Source organism: Lissotriton helveticus, chromosome 4_1 (assembly GCF_964261635.1).
Source record: "Lissotriton helveticus chromosome 4_1, aLisHel1.1, whole genome shotgun sequence".
Lineage (NCBI taxonomy): Eukaryota > Metazoa > Chordata > Amphibia > Caudata > Salamandridae > Lissotriton > Lissotriton helveticus.
This window is the reverse complement of record NC_136063.1, coordinates 1,272,284,848-1,272,302,396: the sequence shown is the minus strand read 5'-3', so window position 1 is coordinate 1,272,302,396 and position 17,549 is coordinate 1,272,284,848. Positions and strand designations below refer to the sequence as shown.

The 17,549-nt window shown below is 44.7% G+C and overlaps 1 protein-coding gene across 2 annotated transcripts in view; it reads left to right on the top strand.

The window, feature by feature from the left end:
- Window positions 1-17,549, top strand: part of LOC144829069 (cytosolic non-specific dipeptidase-like) — a 303,681-nt gene that overhangs the window by 138,061 nt on the left and 148,071 nt on the right. For both annotated transcript variants that reach the window (XM_078687832.1, XM_078687831.1), the window contains exon 4: window positions 5,540-5,702. In XM_078687832.1, the coding sequence (XP_078543958.1) occupies window positions 5,540-5,702 (163 nt within the window). The remainder of the gene's footprint in view (window positions 1-5,539; window positions 5,703-17,549) is intronic.

Genomic DNA, 17,549 nt, shown 5'->3' with positions numbered 1-17,549 from the left:
TTCGCCCCTACTGGCATTGGTCTGCCTTGTCACCCTGCCGGGGCCCTCTATTGAATGCTGATTGCCGGTTGATTCACTTGCTGATGTGGTTTTTTCCGTGGGAGAGTCTTTTGGCGAGTCCTTGACGGCCCCCAGTATCTGGGTCATCAGGCTCGGTACTGTGGCCAGTTTGTCTATTATATTGGAGCAGTGACAAGTATAGAAAGTATGATCCTTATTTAATTGGACCTTGGTGATCATGGTGTTTAAGTCTTGTAGGTTTGCTTCAATTCCCCTGGACGTGAAACGCTAGGAGGTTGAGCAAATCGGCTTGGGTGTCCAATTTGTCCGCGTGATAGGACATGGCCGCTCCTATGGTTTCCATTGTCTTTAATAATTGCGGCCAAATGGAGACCGTTTGACTGTTCTCTGGCGATTCCCCCTGAGAATGTCTGTGAATGGGAATAGGTGATATAGCAGGGTATGCAAAGGGGTCTGAATGAATTAGATGCTCACGCGGTTGCTCGCTCCCTGGCCTTTTATCACTACTCTCTTCCTTCCCAGGACCTTGATTGTTTTGAGTTGATAACTCGCGTGTGCTTTGTTCGAGTGTTGCAGACTCAGTTCCTATTAGATTTAGTTCCTGTAGCTTCGGTGTCAAGCAATCTTTGATGGCGTCGGTGTCTTCAGTATCTTGTCCGGTTGGGGCAAAGCTGCACTTTTTTTCCAAACCCGGCCTGTGCTGACTAGGCATTGGACTGTGAGAGTTTGCCTATGATTTTGGGCACAGTTTTTCAACACGGGATTGCGCCTGAGGCTGCAGAAGGGATTCCTCAATTATTGTAGGGGACATATTCTGAATTGGATGTACACTCTGCAGACTCTGCTCTAGGAAAACCGAGTCGTCAGTTGCGTCCGGGGCCCAGTGTACTAGGGCACGCGCCGGTAGTGAATGGGTCGTTTGTGGAGGCTGAGAGGGTGGTTCCCCCTTGGCTTGCTCTGAATCTTTAGCTATTTGTTGGGTCTTTAGAACATTTTACCAGAGGGGGCCAGGCCCCTTGCACTCGGAGTTCCTTCTTAACTTTAGGGTATGGACTTTGCAGGATTCACTGTAACACCTTGGCCGATTTGGTGGTAATGCGGACCGCAGGGCTTCCTTGTTTGTTCCCTCCATGTAAGCGTTATTTTGTGTACTGTTGCATTTGGAGCCGGAGTCGTGTAGTGGGGATGTATTCCCACTCCCGCTCCCAGTGGAAAGTCTTTGGCAAACTTTGAGGAAGTCTGTGATCAGTGCCCTTTTGCTTGCTTTTAAATGCGGGGCATGTTCACTATGTCCCGAGAGTGGTGTTACGTCTCTCGAATTTTTTCCCTCATTCTTCACTACAGGGCTGCTGGTTGTGCTGTCCTGGTTGATCTTATTGGCTCGATCATCCAAGCTTGGTGAACCAGGATTGTCAGATTGGTGCGACCTGCCTTGGGGGTTTTTTGCAGAGTTTGCGAGGTCTGCGGAAACAGTAGCAGGGGCTGTTGTACTAGAGCCTTGGTCTTCCTGGGTTGCCTTTGTGGGAATCTTACCCCTACCCACGGCTGGCCCTTCGACTTAGAAGCACTAAGCACTTACTTGCAATATCTGGTCACACTGGACCGGGACAATGTCAAAACCTCAGGACAACTGTGTTAGAGTGTGGGCCAGATGCAGGGACCCTGTGAGGCCGGCTGAGCAGAAGTACCTTACTTCTGGCTGCTGCCTTTTATGTCCCTGAGACTTCGAATCAGGAGGCCAGCCAGCTAGTCCTTGGAGTCATTATGGGTTCAAATGATGCAGGTTCAGTCCTTCTCACCAAGGAAGGTGAACAACAGTCAGCAGGTCAGCACAGCAAGGAAGGAGTCCAGCAAAGCAGCAGTCCAGCAGAGTGGTAGTCCTTCAGCAGCACAGAAATCCTTCGTCCTGACAGAGCCTTCACAGGTCCAGAAGTATAGTGAAATGGTGGTGTTTGAGGTCCAGTACTTATACCCAGTTGTGCCTTTGAAGTGGGGGAAACTTCAAAGACATGCCTTTGAAGTGCACAGAGGTACTCCCTTCTTGCCCTGTCTCTAGACTCACTACGGGTGGACAATGCAGCCCTTTCAATGGCGACAGAACTCAGCCCATTCAGGTGTAATTGAGGCTGGGTCCTGCTCCTCCCTCTCATCCTGCAAGGATGGCCCATCAAGTCACACCTGCGCTCCCATTGTGTGTGGTTGTCCAGGGGAAAACACATAAAGCCCAGTTGTCAACCTCCCCAGACATGCATCAGAGACAGGCAGAAGCCACCAAATGGCTAAAGTAAGAAAATGCCAACTTTCTGGGCCAGGGACAGACTAATTTGCATACAGCCAGGTTCTGAAACTGGGATGGTGCAATGAGCTAAAAAACGGTGTTGGATCTAGCCCTGATCTCTTGACTGGGTGAGAGTACTCTGCTTAATTCAGAGACTCTGTCCATCACCACCCCTTGTTGTAAATAATTTTGTCCACCCTAAGCGTGGAAGGGTATACTCAGATGTGAGTCCCTTGCTCATTGCACCATCAGGACTCAAGCAAGCCGGGCCGAAGACGCCTGAAATGGCAGAAACCGGTCCCCGGAAGCTTGTTTCCTTCCCAGTGTAAGAATTGGCTTTTGTAGTCTGGTCTGCCCTGTTCCCATGATGCACTGGGCCAGGGACAGACTAATTTGCATACAGCCAGGTTCTGAAACTGGGATGGTGCAATGAGCTAAAAAACGGTGTTGGATCTAGCCCTGATCTCTTGACTGGGTGAGAGTACTCTGCTTAATTCAGAGACTCTGTCCATCACCACCCCTTGTTGTAAATAATTTTGTCCACCCTAAGCGTGGAAGGGTATACTCAGATGTGAGTCCCTTGCTCATTGCACCATCAGGATTCAAGCAAGCCGGGCCGAAGACGCCTGAAATGGCAGAAACCGGTCCCCGGAAGCTTGTTTCCTACCCAGTGTAAGAATTGGCTTTTGTAGTCTGGTCTGCCCTGTTCCCATGATGCACTGGGCCAGGGACAGACTAATTTGCATACAGCCAGGTTCTGAAACTGGGATGGTGCAATGAGCTAAAAAACGGTGTTGGATCTAGCCCTGATCTCTTGACTGGGTGAGAGTACTCTGCTTAATTCAGAGACTCTGTCCATCACCACCCCTTGTTGTAAATAATTTTGTCCACCCTAAGCGTGGAAGGGTATACTCAGATGTGAGTCCCTTGCTCATTGCACCATCAGGATTCAAGCAAGCCGGGCCGAAGACGCCTGAAATGGCAGAAACCGGTCCCCGGAAGCTTGTTTCCTTCCCAGTGTAAGAATTGGCTTTTGTAGTCTGGTCTGCCCTGTTCCCATGATGCACTGGGCCAGGGACAGACTAATTTGCATACAGCCAGGTTCTGAAACTGGGATGGTGCAATGAGCTAAAAAACGGTGTTGGATCTAGCCCTGATCTCTTGACTGGGTGAGAGTACTCTGCTTAATTCAGAGACTCTGTCCATCACCACCCCTTGTTGTAAATAATTTTGTCCACCCTAAGCGTGGAAGGGTATACTCAGATGTGAGTCCCTTGCTCATTGCACCATCAGGATTCAAGCAAGCCGGGCCGAAGACGCCTGAAATGGCAGAAACCGGTCCCCGGAAGCTTGTTTCCTTCCCAGTGTAAGAATTGGCTTTTGTAGTCTGGTCTGCCCTGTTCCCATGATGCACTGGGCCAGGGACAGACTAATTTGCATACAGCCAGGTTCTGAAACTGGGATGGTGCAATGAGCTAAAAAACGGTGTTGGATCTAGCCCTGATCTCTTGACTGGGTGAGAGTACTCTGCTTAATTCAGAGACTCTGTCCATCACCACCCCTTGTTGTAAATAACTTTCTAAAGGTGGCTTTTTTCCGCATTGCAATTTAAAATCCAACTTTACAATAAGTTTGGATTTTAAATTGTGATTCTAGAGACTAAAGACTTGAAAAGTCTATCTCTTCACAATTGGGAGTTACACTTATAAATCACACAACTAAAAATAATTAAAATTCCACTTACCTGCCTCTCTGACGGCTGCTGCCTTGCTTCTCTCCTCCTATCTTGGACTCCGACCGCACAGGCTCTTAGATGCAAAATCCCAGCCCTTCTGTCATGCAAATAGTATACCCAGCATGATAGAAATGCTGGGATTGGTCTGAGTGGCTTCGTTTGTCGCTCAGACAGTGCATTAAAACCTGGGGTGTTTTTCCAACCTGGCTGTGCAACACAGCTAGGTAGGAAAAACGTACGTTTGCATGTGTGTTTTGCAAGCCTAGGACGGACGGCCAAACACACATGAGCACTTAAAAGCAACCACCACTCCTCCCTATGCCATGGCTTTCAAACAGGATTGCCTGGCCCCGCTGGTCACTACCTGCTGAAGATTTGCATCGTCAGCTTTTAGGCAAAAATAAAATGATAATAAAATGCTTTTATAATCATTTTATTTTTTATTTTTTAGCAGGGCGGTGGCGCTCCCCACCATTACGGAGGAACTGCCCCTGCCGGGCAAGAGTTTTATCTTTCCAGGCTGAAATTGAAGTTAGAACTGCACATACAGGCTCTGAACTGGTAGGCCAGAGACATGGTTAGAGGGCTACTCAAGTCCGTAGCTACAATACATGCTGGAGGCCCACTTGTAGCACATAATTTACATGCCCTGGGCTTACATAGTGCACTTTACTATGGACTTATAAATAAACCAAATATGCCAGTTGGGGATACGCCAAAATTACCATGTTTAGGGGAGAGAGCACAAGCACTTTAGCACTGGTTAGCAGTGGTAAAAAGCACAGAGTCCTAAAGCCAGAAAAAACGAGGTCAGAAAAGTGGCAGAGGAAGGTAAAATGTTGGGGGGAGACCACCCTAAGGCTGTCAGGCCTAACAGGTACGGTTTAGGGCTAGGCTTAGGGATACTGTTAATTTTTTGTTTAGGTTTATGGTTGCCCTTATGGTAAGCTTCAAATGTATGTTTAGGTTTAGGATTATTATTAGGGAAATGGAAAGGATTTAGTTTAGGGTTAGATTTAGGCTTACAATTAGTGTGAAAATGGGGTTAGAGTTAAGCTTAGGGTTAGTTTTAAGAATAGAGTTAGTGTAAGAGTAAGGGTGAGAGTGAGGGTTGGGGCAAGGCTAGGCTTGGGGTTTAGAGTAGGACAATAGGTAGGGTACGGCTTAGAGCAAGGGGTAGGACACAGCTTAGAGACAATGTAGATGTACAGGTGATGCAGCACTATCCAAAGTTTGTCTAATTATATTATCTATGTACCTGGTCAATAGAGAAGTGTGCATGTGCAGTGTTGTCCATATTGTGATAGGTCAGTACTGTGTCATTCAGTGTAATAATATACATTCCTGTATTAATGATTTGGGGAGATGGCACAGAAGAGGAGTCAATATAGTCAAGGATTATGTGACAACAAACATAAATCAGAATTTTACATTTGATAATGTAAAGAAAACAATTACTACTCCATTTGTGTGCTGCTTTTGAACTTCTATTATATTAATTGCAGTTTCCTAATGGGCAGATAATCCCTCTACCACCTGCGATTCTGGCAACATTTGGAAGTGACCCAAAAAAGCCTACTGTCTGCTTTTATGGTCATTTAGATGTACAACCAGCTAAGAAGGCTGACGGATGGGATACAGAGCCATACACATTGATAGAGAAATATGGTAAGAGTGTCCATGAAGTATTCACATTTTCTTTTTTTTGTTTAAATATCTTTTTATTGTTTTAGGCAAAAAGGAAAAGCAAACTTAAACAGTTCGACTGATTTGACAGATGTTTGACAGATAAGACCAATAAAATGCAATAAACACAGTGGCGACATTCACCAAAATAATACACATTACATAATTAACGATCGTGGAATCCTGAGCTGGGTCAAGGGGACAACGACTCTTCCTCAGGGGTGTGTACAGGTGCCACACAGATCCCTCCTCTATGAGCATTCCACCCAGACCACACCGCTGACCACTTTTTGGGGCATCCACGTGCTACGTATACAGTTTTCTCTCTAAACAAGCACCAGTCAAGACTCCTCTCCCAAGCAGCCAGGGTGGGTGGTGCCTCCGCTCCCCATAGACGGGCTATCTCCCGCTTGGCCACCATTGCACCCCAGTGTAGCCCACGCCCTCTCCCTGCTTGTCAGATCAGTGCGACCCCACATGTTCAAGAGGCATCGCTTTGCCTCCGGACTAATGTCTTTGTGCAACACTTCCTGCATTACATCATGTATCTCCCTCCAATACCGTTGTATCTGTTCGCATTCTCAAAGTATGTGAATGAAGGTACCCATGTGCCCACAACGTTGCCTGCAATCACCCCCATCCCCCCTCCCCATGTGGACTAGTTGTGGTACCGTGATGTAGGTACGATGAAGAATTTTAAGTTGGATCAGTCGAAAGGGCGCCGGGATGGCAACCTCCCTGGGCGAGACCACCGCCTCCCGCCATTCCTCGTCGTAAAATTCTAAACCATCCTTCTCCCAGCCCTCTCGCAGCCACCCCAGCAGATCTGGGGTGTTGTTGATTAATTTCTTGTAGGTTAGGGAGATTGCTTTTTGTGGAAGGAATCCGTCAAGCAGACGGTCCTCAAGTGGTGAAGACTTTGGGGGGTTTGCGCCCGTCCGCAGGACAGTGGTTATTCCCTGCCGAATCTGCATGTACCGGAATTATTCTGTGTTGGAGAGTTCATACTGCTGCTGGAACGTGGCAAAGGGAACCACAGAGCCCTTGATCCAGAGATCACCCAGTCGAGATATGCCAATCAAGTCCCACTTATAAAACCCCTTAGTTGACCAAAGGCTCCCCAAAAGTTCTGAGTCCCACAATGGCGTGGCCAGAGCAAGCCTACGGTCCCAACCGAGACCAATCACAACACTGCAACGTTGTGATTGGTCAGGGGAGCCGGAGCCTGGGTGATTCTCAATGACAACGCTGCATTGCAGTGTTGTGATTGGTCAGGGGAGCCAGGCTGTTGCTCCTGGCTTCCTGTCCCACGAGGAGAGCAGGAGCAAGGAGAACAGACGTGCGACCCGGCGGCAAGGTAAGTGTAAAACAAATGTTTGCCATTTACGCAACCCCGTGTCCCCCGTCCCTCCCACCACACCCGCTCACCACCTGTGAGTCATGCCGGCAGTGCCGCCACTGTGTTCAAATTGTTCCTGTTCACTTTTACTATGATTTAGTCACGAATTACATCATAATTACAAAATGTTGTGCTATGATGTAATTTCGGGAATTTCACATAGCAAGCGTAATGCAATAGTCCTGAGTTTATGTGAATTACACCGGCGTACTTTAAATTTCGCCCAGGCCTAGTAAAAAGTAAAAGATTAAACAGGCCATTTGTAGCCATACAGGAAATGTGGTTAAAGGGTAGGAAGGGGAAGGGAGGGATGGGAAAGGTGAACATGACTGAAAATATGGGGTCATAAAAACAGATCGCCTGTCTAATGTTACCTGCCATTCTGCCTTGTGCTCTCATTCCAAAGGTGTGACCTTTATTGGGTTATTCGTTTTTTTCATAGCTTCTCACTTAGCCCCTTTTCCTCTTCCTACGAATCGAAGTGTTCCCAGCGTTTTTATGGGTTTGTGATGTTTGTTGGGTGAACAGATTTGAAAGAACTGCTGTAATTTGCGATTCACATCATCTCATTTAGAAACGGTTTCAGCTCCTTTAAAAATTAAAATAACTATTTTTTAATTGTTATTCTTCCTGCCATTTTAGAGCACCTCTCCACCCAGAAAGCTTGCCCTTGGTCTCCACATCACCAGGTCGAAAAACGTGTCTGTGTCATTTGTGCAATATTGTATTTTCTTATGATCTCTCTTTTCATAAAAAATATCCCCATTTTCCACAATATATCCTACAATTGTTGGGCATGGAGAAATAGTGTCACTGCACGAAAACACTTTTTGATATTGTAGCCATAATTTTGTGAGGAGTCTTAACCTATGTTTTGTGACAAAATTACATTAAGAGATAAATGATTTGGGTATGATTGAGAAACCTGACAATTTCGTGTCAAGCCTCTATGGGCAATCACAGAGATGGGGTTTGCAAACAGATCCCCAAGTATAATAGTTGGTTTTCCACAATTGAGAAAAGAGCAGAGTGATAAAGTTACTGCAAAGTGTACGCATGGCCCTTATCACCCACCAAAACTACAGTAACCAAAATGCAAAGCGCAAGCACACACAAAAGATCACTGAACACCAGAACAGTGGAACACACCACACCTCTAGCACAAACCGAACCCATGTCACTGTCAACACCCCATGCCCCAGGGCAGACATGCATGCAAGGCCGAAAAGATAGCAAGGTAAATTTCACACAAACACCTGTTTGCTCAGGGATCACAATTACAAGTGGTGCGATGTTTATCATATCTGGTAATTACTTGGTGCAATCAAGATCGCGCTCTTTGAATAATAGCAGCTTATCAAACCTGCCTGGATTTAAAAGGTAAAAGGTCCGGTATTTACAGACATGCAGATTTTTTGCTGTGAGCACCAAAATCTGCATGTTACTTACTCCACTGAATGTGAGAAATGCGAAAATTGTGTGGAAAGACAGGGCCCTCAGAGTTTCTAGGAACACCCTAAATTGTATTACCGGAATGGGGGGATTTAGGATTTCTTAATGAAACAAATGCTTACATGGAACTCAAATTGGTCCAGCTTTAGATTGAAAGCACAAAACAGGGTGTCAATCTATGGCAGCCGTGGTTTGTGCAGGTAAGAGCGGTGGTGCCAGGTTGGTGGGGGGAGGGGGAATTCGGCAGACGACCATGAGGAAAAATTAAATAAATAATTATTTTTCCCTTGTCGTCTTTTGTCGAAATCCCCCCCCCCGGGCCCCACTGCTCTTACCTACATGGGCCACGGGTGATCTATGGGCACTGGTGGAACAAGACTACTCCAAGGTCCCCCTACACTAACTACTGTCGCTTCACGTAGAACTAAACCTAGATCGCACAATCTCATATAACCATTCTCAACCCTCCTAGATTAACGCCTTAACCGCGGCGGTTTTTCCGCCGCGGTGCAGGCGTTCTGAAGAGCGGGCGGGCTGCGTCGGCCGTTGGACGTGCGCAGCACCAGCGAGGTAGCGCTCCTGACGTCCAACGGCCGACGGCAGCATGGAACGGGTTAATAGCAAAGAATAACAAAAAAGAAAGGGTCCACATTGTTTACCTGATCAATGCCACCAATTGTCCTCAACCATGACTTCCAACATCGGATGATAGTTTCTGTCTCAGTGATATTGTCTCAGAGCACAAAACGTTCCTCTCTCAACAAGCTGCGTGCACCTTATCCCCTCAGCAGAAAACAATCTTGACCCGGGCTCACCGCCTATCTGAAGGGCCTGTGTTTGTCCATTTGGGAGCCACGTATGCCCTAATATTATGGATCTGGCTCTATGCCCCAGCCTGGCACATCGGATTATACCGGGTGTCTTCTCTTTGACACTGTGAACATACTGACTTGCCTTCTTTCACCTGGTGTGTTTTTAAGATTGATTTGGATTTTTCGTTTTTTCTGAGCAGTTCACTATTACATTTGAGTGCATGACACTGATCTTTTGGTTTTGTGCTATGTTGATATCATGGAATTTGATTCTTTGATTTTGATACCCCTGTACATTTGTTTCAGAATTTTCTGTTGGATGCTCTTTCAATTGTATGGTCTATCCTGATAATGATCATACAAATTTAGTTTGGTCGAAACGCTGTTGACGCCTATCTTTGGCACATATTGAAGAGGATGCATTGATTCCTTCTCCTGGTTTTGTGTTTTGTCCAATCGGTCTTGATGTTAATTCTCCCGCCTCTGCCATTGTTTTTCTGTTTACACTGGCAATTGTGTTTTTTGATAATGTTTGTTGTGTAACTGTTGGAGCACCATTAGTCTTTGAGTGTATTGTCATTTTACATCATTGTAAAAGTTGCATATATTGCTTAATTTCGTATTGGTGTCATATGATTTTATTAGTTTATTATTTTGCACAATTTTGTTCTTTGTGATATAGCTTTCATGATTCTTTATTATAATACATATTTATGTTCTGTGTCATTTTGTGCTTCAACCTTTGTTAGTGTTATACTATGTCCTAGCCCAGCAGCGGTGCGTCCATTGGGGCGTAGGGGCGTAGCCCCACCAGCCACCATGGACCCGCATCGCGGCCGCCGGCCGCAATCCTAGTATCTGTTCTAAATTAAATAAATAGCATTGCAACAATCGGCCGCCGGCGGGAATTGCATAGGGGGGTGGCCTGCTGCAGCTTGAGTGACAGTCCACACTCAGGCTGCAGCAGACCGTCCAGCTGGGGAACTTACAGTGCGCATGCTTGGGAAAGTTGGCAACCAGTCCAGGGTTGATGCGCCTGCAGCTCACGGGCCCGGGAGCGATGTCTCCCCTCAAGGTTCGGGGTCTGGGACTGGCTCTGTGCTCGCCTCCGGTAAGTTTCATCATCAAGGGTCAGGGGGGCTTTTATACATTTAAGTAACACATCATGGGTTTGCCGGAAATCCAGTGGGCACGTTGTCTTGCATCGACACTGCTGAAATAAATATTCCCTGACGTCTGCCAGCCGCCCACAGGCGCAGATTTTCTTACACTTAAAATGACACCTTACTGGTGTAATTTAACACACGAGTAAAAAGTGCACATTTATGTTTGAGACTCTCGCTAACAGGGGAATTGCGCCCCCAAATGCAGCCAAGGTGTCCCAATACCTTAAGCGGGAAGGAGATGGAGGGGGTTCAACATTTGGAGCTATGGCTTTAAAAGGACTGAGTTCTTTAGAATTTTACAGTACAAGCACTTATTAATGATGTCGAGGAGACGTGGTGGCGCGAAATCATATTAAAATTAAATAGATCGCGCTGTAATCGAATTACTTTTTAGCGTATTCAATCAGCTGTGCAGCGGACTCTCCGTGCAGGGCTCTCGTTAGGAGGAGGAGGTAATTTAGCCGCAGCTAGGTAGTACGTGACGGTAGATGTGGTACAGATGTGCGACATGACTGGCTGGGTTCTACCTTCGCAAATTACGTATGCATGTTATGTTTTTTAGGAAGCGCCTCGGGCTTCCTCGGTGCCTGCAACGGTGCAAAGTACCCCCCGCCCGACTGAGGCCCCCACGGCTGTCCGTCGGGTCCGGAGTCAGTGACGGGAAGAGGCTCGGGCAGCATCAACCGCTTCGGAGAGCTTCCGGGGTCACTCACTGGCGAGTGAACTGGGCTCATGTAACAGGAAGCAGCAGCCGGACTGCTAGAGCTGGAAGTCCGGCCATCACAAAGCGTCAAGAGTCTGGAGTCAGCACTACACAGGTGGAGAAAATAAAGACATTAATTTTTGTCACTTTGTGGCCTCACCATAGCGGCTACCTTACGTAGCAGAAGTGTCAACAGGACTAGCTATTATTAAATACCAACTTGGAGTCTCACAGTTTTATATTCCCTTCCTTTTACCACCCCTTCGCCGATATCGACACCAACCTGCACGTCCCAGGATGGGTATTATTTACTACCCAACAACCCTCGCATCATTTGCTATCAAAACACCAACCAGAACAAGGCAACCCCATCATATCGGTGAGACCGTGTACAGAGCCTGATATTACGCGGCCGTGCGCAGCGCCTACATCCCAAGTCTTAACCTTAAAGAAAGCTAGCTCACTCTAAATGACTACCGCAAGCATGCCTGTTCGGAGAGTGCCTCATGCTGCTATGTGACGTGTTATGTGACCTTCAGCTAGGTATTTGTACATAATGTCATGTAACTGGTGCTCATGTAAAGTGATCCACTACCTTCGGGCGTGTTAGCACTATATACAACTGTAAAAAAATAAATAGAATGATTTCATTTAGTGTTACGAAATGTTTTTGATTTCCTTCCACATTATGTTAATAAGCACCTATATGTCACTGCAGTGGCTTCGAGTCTCCGACAGTGTAATGGGAAAAACCTTTCCATGTGTTCAAGACCAGGGGGAATAGACGGGCTTTCGAAATTAGAAAACAAACTTCAATTTAAAAAAGAAATTAGAAAACAATGGACTTAATGACACAGTACCGGGAAGGGATCGTCCCACACCATTCCACACAGGACCAGAACACCCAAACCAGTAGTGACCACCTTACGCAATCAAACACTCAGTGAGTGAGTCTATGCATACTACATACTGAGAGCTTACAAGAAGGTAAGAATCCATGAGACAGGAAGATGAAAGGCATGTGGGTATGTATGGTGCCAATGTCCTACAGACTAGGTGAGGGAAATGCCCCAAATACCTTCAAAAGCCTTCGCCTGGTCACTCACTCCATAAATGACCCATTCACAGGATGCTCCTCGACTATCTCGGATCAACATTCACCATATGAGGGAACAATAGTGGATCTTATTAAAGAGATAATGGACACTTCTAAGGATGCTGCTTACCATCTATGTTTGTGGGAAAAGGATTCCACCACGGTCACAGCATCATGCGGTACACCCGGATGTGACGAAGATGGAATGTGAGAGTCACATACAGAAGCACATGCCTTCCACACATTGGACCAGTAGTTCATTAATCCAGGGCAGTGGCAGAGAATATGCAGTAGATCCTTTGTGAATGCTTGCATCTCCAAAAGAGAGAGAATGGGACTAGATCTGCCCCATGTTGTCAAACTAGAGAACAATACCAATTGTGTAGGATTGTGTTTAATAATTATTTATTCTGTTTATTCTCATAAATAGAACACAACAGAAAATAGAGTACAGCATAGAGTACCAAAATGTGGTAGCCGAACAAACCCAGGACACATGTGGGCACTATAGGAACACATGTCGAATGTTGAGGGTAGGATCGCCTATCCTCTAGGCTGAGCGCAAAATCAACAACGAAACACAAGGGTTTCTAATCAAAGTTCATGAATTTTAATTTCCACAGCGTGAAAAGTTTCAGTTATTGCTTTAAGCATGAATCAAATGAAGCTTCTTAGCGTGCATAATGACATTCTTATGTCGCTGTATTCACAGTTGAAACTCAATTGTAATCCACCCAATGCATTTCGGGTCATACAACAGTGACCCTTCGTCAGGGGTCTGAAATAAGGGACAAACAGGACCAAATTAATCACTCAGTATGTTGATGGTCACATAATACACACTCGAACATGCTGTAAGACCAGCTGTGTTACCCAAGTGATAAAAAGAAAGAAAAGTGTTATACACGAAATGAGGAAACAGAGCTCCGATATTCTACAGGGAACCGACGTGTCAACGATAAAGTACCGGAGGTATGGACTGCACAGTCAGTGTGCATTACGACTAGGCTATATATATCAGTGTACATAAACAAAGCAAAAGACAAAGAAAAGTAAAGACCCAAATACCAAGAAGCCATAAAAAGAAAAAGAAAAAGAAACGGTGATCATGCACTTACGAGAAAACGGACGCAGCCGCGTCTGCAAGGAATCTTTCGAGTGTACGCGGTGCAACAAAGCCGCGAGTAATAGGCTGTATCCCGGTCATGTGATCGGCACTGTGGGCCAATGATAAAAAGTGTGCAAGCAAAAGCCCCTACCACGTGATGTGAGTATCATGACTTCGTCGTCAGGAAGAGCAAAGATTGCGGATATGTTTTAGAATGGACACAACACCCGAAATTATGACAAAAATACAATGTGCCAGAACGTGATACCAAAATGCAAAAACGGGAGGTCACAGTGATTTAACAACACGAAGCAGGTATCAGTATTGACCAGTCAAGATGAACAAGCAGGACAATGAACGATGTATGAGATAAAAAATAAAAAATAAAAAATTATGATGGGGAACAGTGTTAGTCAAATACCAATGCTATACAGTGATAGGATCATAAAAAGCAAGAATGTTCAATACGATCATTTAAACCAACTGGATGAGCAAAGTTCAATTTTTTGATCCAGTAGAATTCTGCCCTGAGTCTCTGTTTTAGAGGATCCATGTCTGGGCGTTGTGTGATAGTCTCAAGAACCGTGAATCTTAATTGGGAGATCTGGTGACCAGCTTCTTTCCAATGGCAAGCTAACGTGGATTTGACATTCGCCAATCTGATGTTACTTTTGTGCTCCGTTATGCGCACTTTAATTTTCCGTTCGGTTTGTCCGACATAGATTTTACCACATGGGCATTTTATTGCGTAAATGCAATTTGAAGTGTCACAAGTGCTGGAATGATGCAGATCAATGAGGTAACCTTTGGTAGGATGTGTAAAGGTTTTTCCCATAATCACGTTGTTGCAATGCGTACAGTTTAAACATTTTAACATCCCTTTCCATTTCTGGTTCTCCTTCTTAGGTGTATTTAGTAACTCTTTCAGATTTTGGGATCTTTGAAATGCAAATGTTACTTTTTTACTGTATAGGTCTTTCAAATCAGGTTCAGTTTGGATTAAATGCCAATGTTTATTGACTATACGTTTAATTTTGCTGGATTCAGTAGAATATTTCATCACACAGACGGTTTTCTTTTCCAAAAGTGTTGCTTTGGGTTGGAGTAAAGTGTCTCTGTTAAGTTTTAGGATTTTATCCAAGGAGGTTTGTAAAATGTTTTGAGGATATCCTCTACATTCATACTTGACAGTTTGAGCCATTAATGATGTTCGCAGGTCTTCGTCACATGACGTGATTCTTTTCAATCTGATATATTGGGAAGTAGGAAGGTGTTTCTTGAGTGAATCCGGATGGAAGCTTTGGAAAAGCAAGCTCTCATTTCTATCTGTTGGTTTCGTGAACACTTTAGTTATGAAGGCATTGTTAGCTATAGTGACTTGTACATCCAAGAACGCTATTGAGTCTTTGGCTATGGTATATGTGAACTTGATTCTTTCATTGTGGGTGTTTAATGTCTCGATGTTCATTTCCAATTGTTCTTTTGATCCTCGCCAGATTACAAAAATGTCATCTATATAGCGTTTAAACATGATTAATCCTTCAGTCCATGTTTGATTATTAAGGATGTGATCGGTCTCAAATTTGTGCATAAAGATGTTGGCATTTGAGGGTGCCCCCCCCCAAAGCCCATCGAGGTGCCATTACATTGATTGAAAAATTGTCCTTTCCATTCAAAATAGCTGTGATATAATGCGAATTGCATAAGTTCCAATATCAACAGTTTTTGAAATTCTTCAAGCTCACTGTTCAATAAACACCACTCTAGTGCTTCGATGCCCTCGTTGTGAGGGATGGATGTGTACAACGCCGTGACATCTATCGAGCACAGCCAATATGTGAACTCAGGTTGTAGAGACACGGTTTTGAGTAAATTAAGAAACGACGTGGTATCCTTGATATATGTCACACTGTTTTGAACGATCGGTTGCAAAAATTTATCAATAAACTTTCCAATCGGTTCCGAGATGGACCCACAAGTGGAGACAATGGGTCTAAACGGAGGGTTGTTAAGATCCTTGTCGATTTTGGGCAACATATACAGTAGCGGTCTTCTGGGATACTTCAACATGAAGAATGCATGTGTTTTTTGACTGATCCACTTCATAGCTAGCGCATGATCGAGTATTTGTTGCAAAACTTGTTGGTATTCTCTTGTGGGATCTCCTTCCAAGGGTAGATAAATGTCCTGATTGTGAACATGAGTATTGACACTGTTGGTGTAAAATTCTGTATCCATCACAATAAGTGCACCCCCCTTATCTGCTTTTTGGAAGGTGATGTTCTTATCCTGACTCAAGTTCTTTAAAGTGTTCCATTCTTTTGGAGATAGATTACTTTTGTTGGGTTTATTGAAAGGAATTTTCTGGACTTCCGACATGACTGTTCTTCGAATGCTTCAATCATTTTATGCGACATGGGTGCACAGAATGAACTTGCCGGTTTAAAGTCTTTGTCCCATATGTCTATTGGTAGTGTTTCTTGGCTGTCCTTAAAAAAGTATCTTAATTTCAAGTTTCTGAAGAATTTGAACAATGCGATTTCTGTCTCACCAGGATTGGAACGGTATGTGGGTACAAATGTAGTTCCTTTATTGAGGAGTTTAATGTGCGCCTTAGTTAGCTGTTTCGATGAAATATTGATGACTAAGTTGTTTTCTGCATCTGACTCCTGGTCCTTTTGGCAACTTCCTCTTCTGTTTCTTTTCGCCCTTCTTGTTCTGTGACTGATGTTGGAGGGGCATTTGCTGCCGGGCTGATGTCTAAAAAAGCCGTTTGTAGTGTGGTGGTTAGACTGGTGGAAGGTTTAGCAGGTTGTTTCTTGATAGTACTCACTGGTGGTCTCGATTGTGCATTCTCGGAGTCGGACACGACGCTTTCCTGCGAAGACATAGTGCCTGGTTTCGTAGATTGTTGCTGTGGCTGCCATTTTTTCTGGTTGTATATTTCCGCCCAAGTATACACTTCTTCAAGCTTATAATCCAGAGTGTCACGTCGGTATTTACGTACCTTTCTTTTCATTTACCTCCTCAGCATAATGATCTAATTTGAGGTTGATGTCTTCCAATGTTTTGTCAAGGTCCGGGATTTTATTCATTTCCACCTTTAGATTATTAATCTCTTCTTCAATCTCCGATAGTACCTTAGAGAGTTCTTCGACAATCAAAAGGATCAAATCGAGGGAACACTTGTTCAGTATCTGATACCATTTTTCAAGACATTTTTTGCTATTTTTGCAAAGCATTGGTTTGAGAGCTATTCTGAGACCCCGGGGTATTCTCTGATTCTTATGGTAATGAATCAATGTGGTCGCGTGCAACCTTTGGTCGATTTCTTTTTTGCTCATAAATTCAAATTGTCTCAGTAATTGTGCCGTGGTGGTTTTCAGTGGAGTGAATCGTCTGGTCTCCTGTATGAGCCCATAGATTTCTTTAGCGGCCTCTGTAGTGTATCCAAGAGTTTCAGCTTTGTTCGTGGTCAAGAGAGCAATGTCGTCTAATTGCATCTTGAAGAATTGGTGCACAACCAGGGATAGGGTTGACTGGGTAAACGATAAAGAAGAGTGTTATCCCTGTGCACTCAATGTTCAGAAATTTAAACTTTTCTGGGTACGAATATAACACAGGAGCGCTCAAGTCTAAGCACGTAGTCAAGCCGTGCCTTTAATCAAATGTCGAATGTTGAGGGTAGGATCGCCTATCCTCTAGGCTGAGCGCAAAATCAACAACGAAACACAAGGGATTCTAATCAAAGTTCATGAATTTTAATTTCCACAGCGTGAAAAGTTTCAGTTATTGCTTTGAGCATGAATCAAATGAAGCTTCTTAGCGTGCATAATGACATTCTTATGTCGCTGTATTCACAGTTGAAACTCAATTGTAATCCTCCCAATGCATTTCGGGTCATACAACAGTGACCCTTCGTCAGGGGTCTGAAACAAGGGACAAACAGGACCAAATTATTTCACTCAGTATGTTGATGGTCACATAATACACACTTGAACATGCTGTAAGACCAGCTGTGTTACCCAAGTGATAAAAAGAAAGAAAAGTGTTATACACGAAATGAGGAAACAGAGCTCCGATATTCTACAGG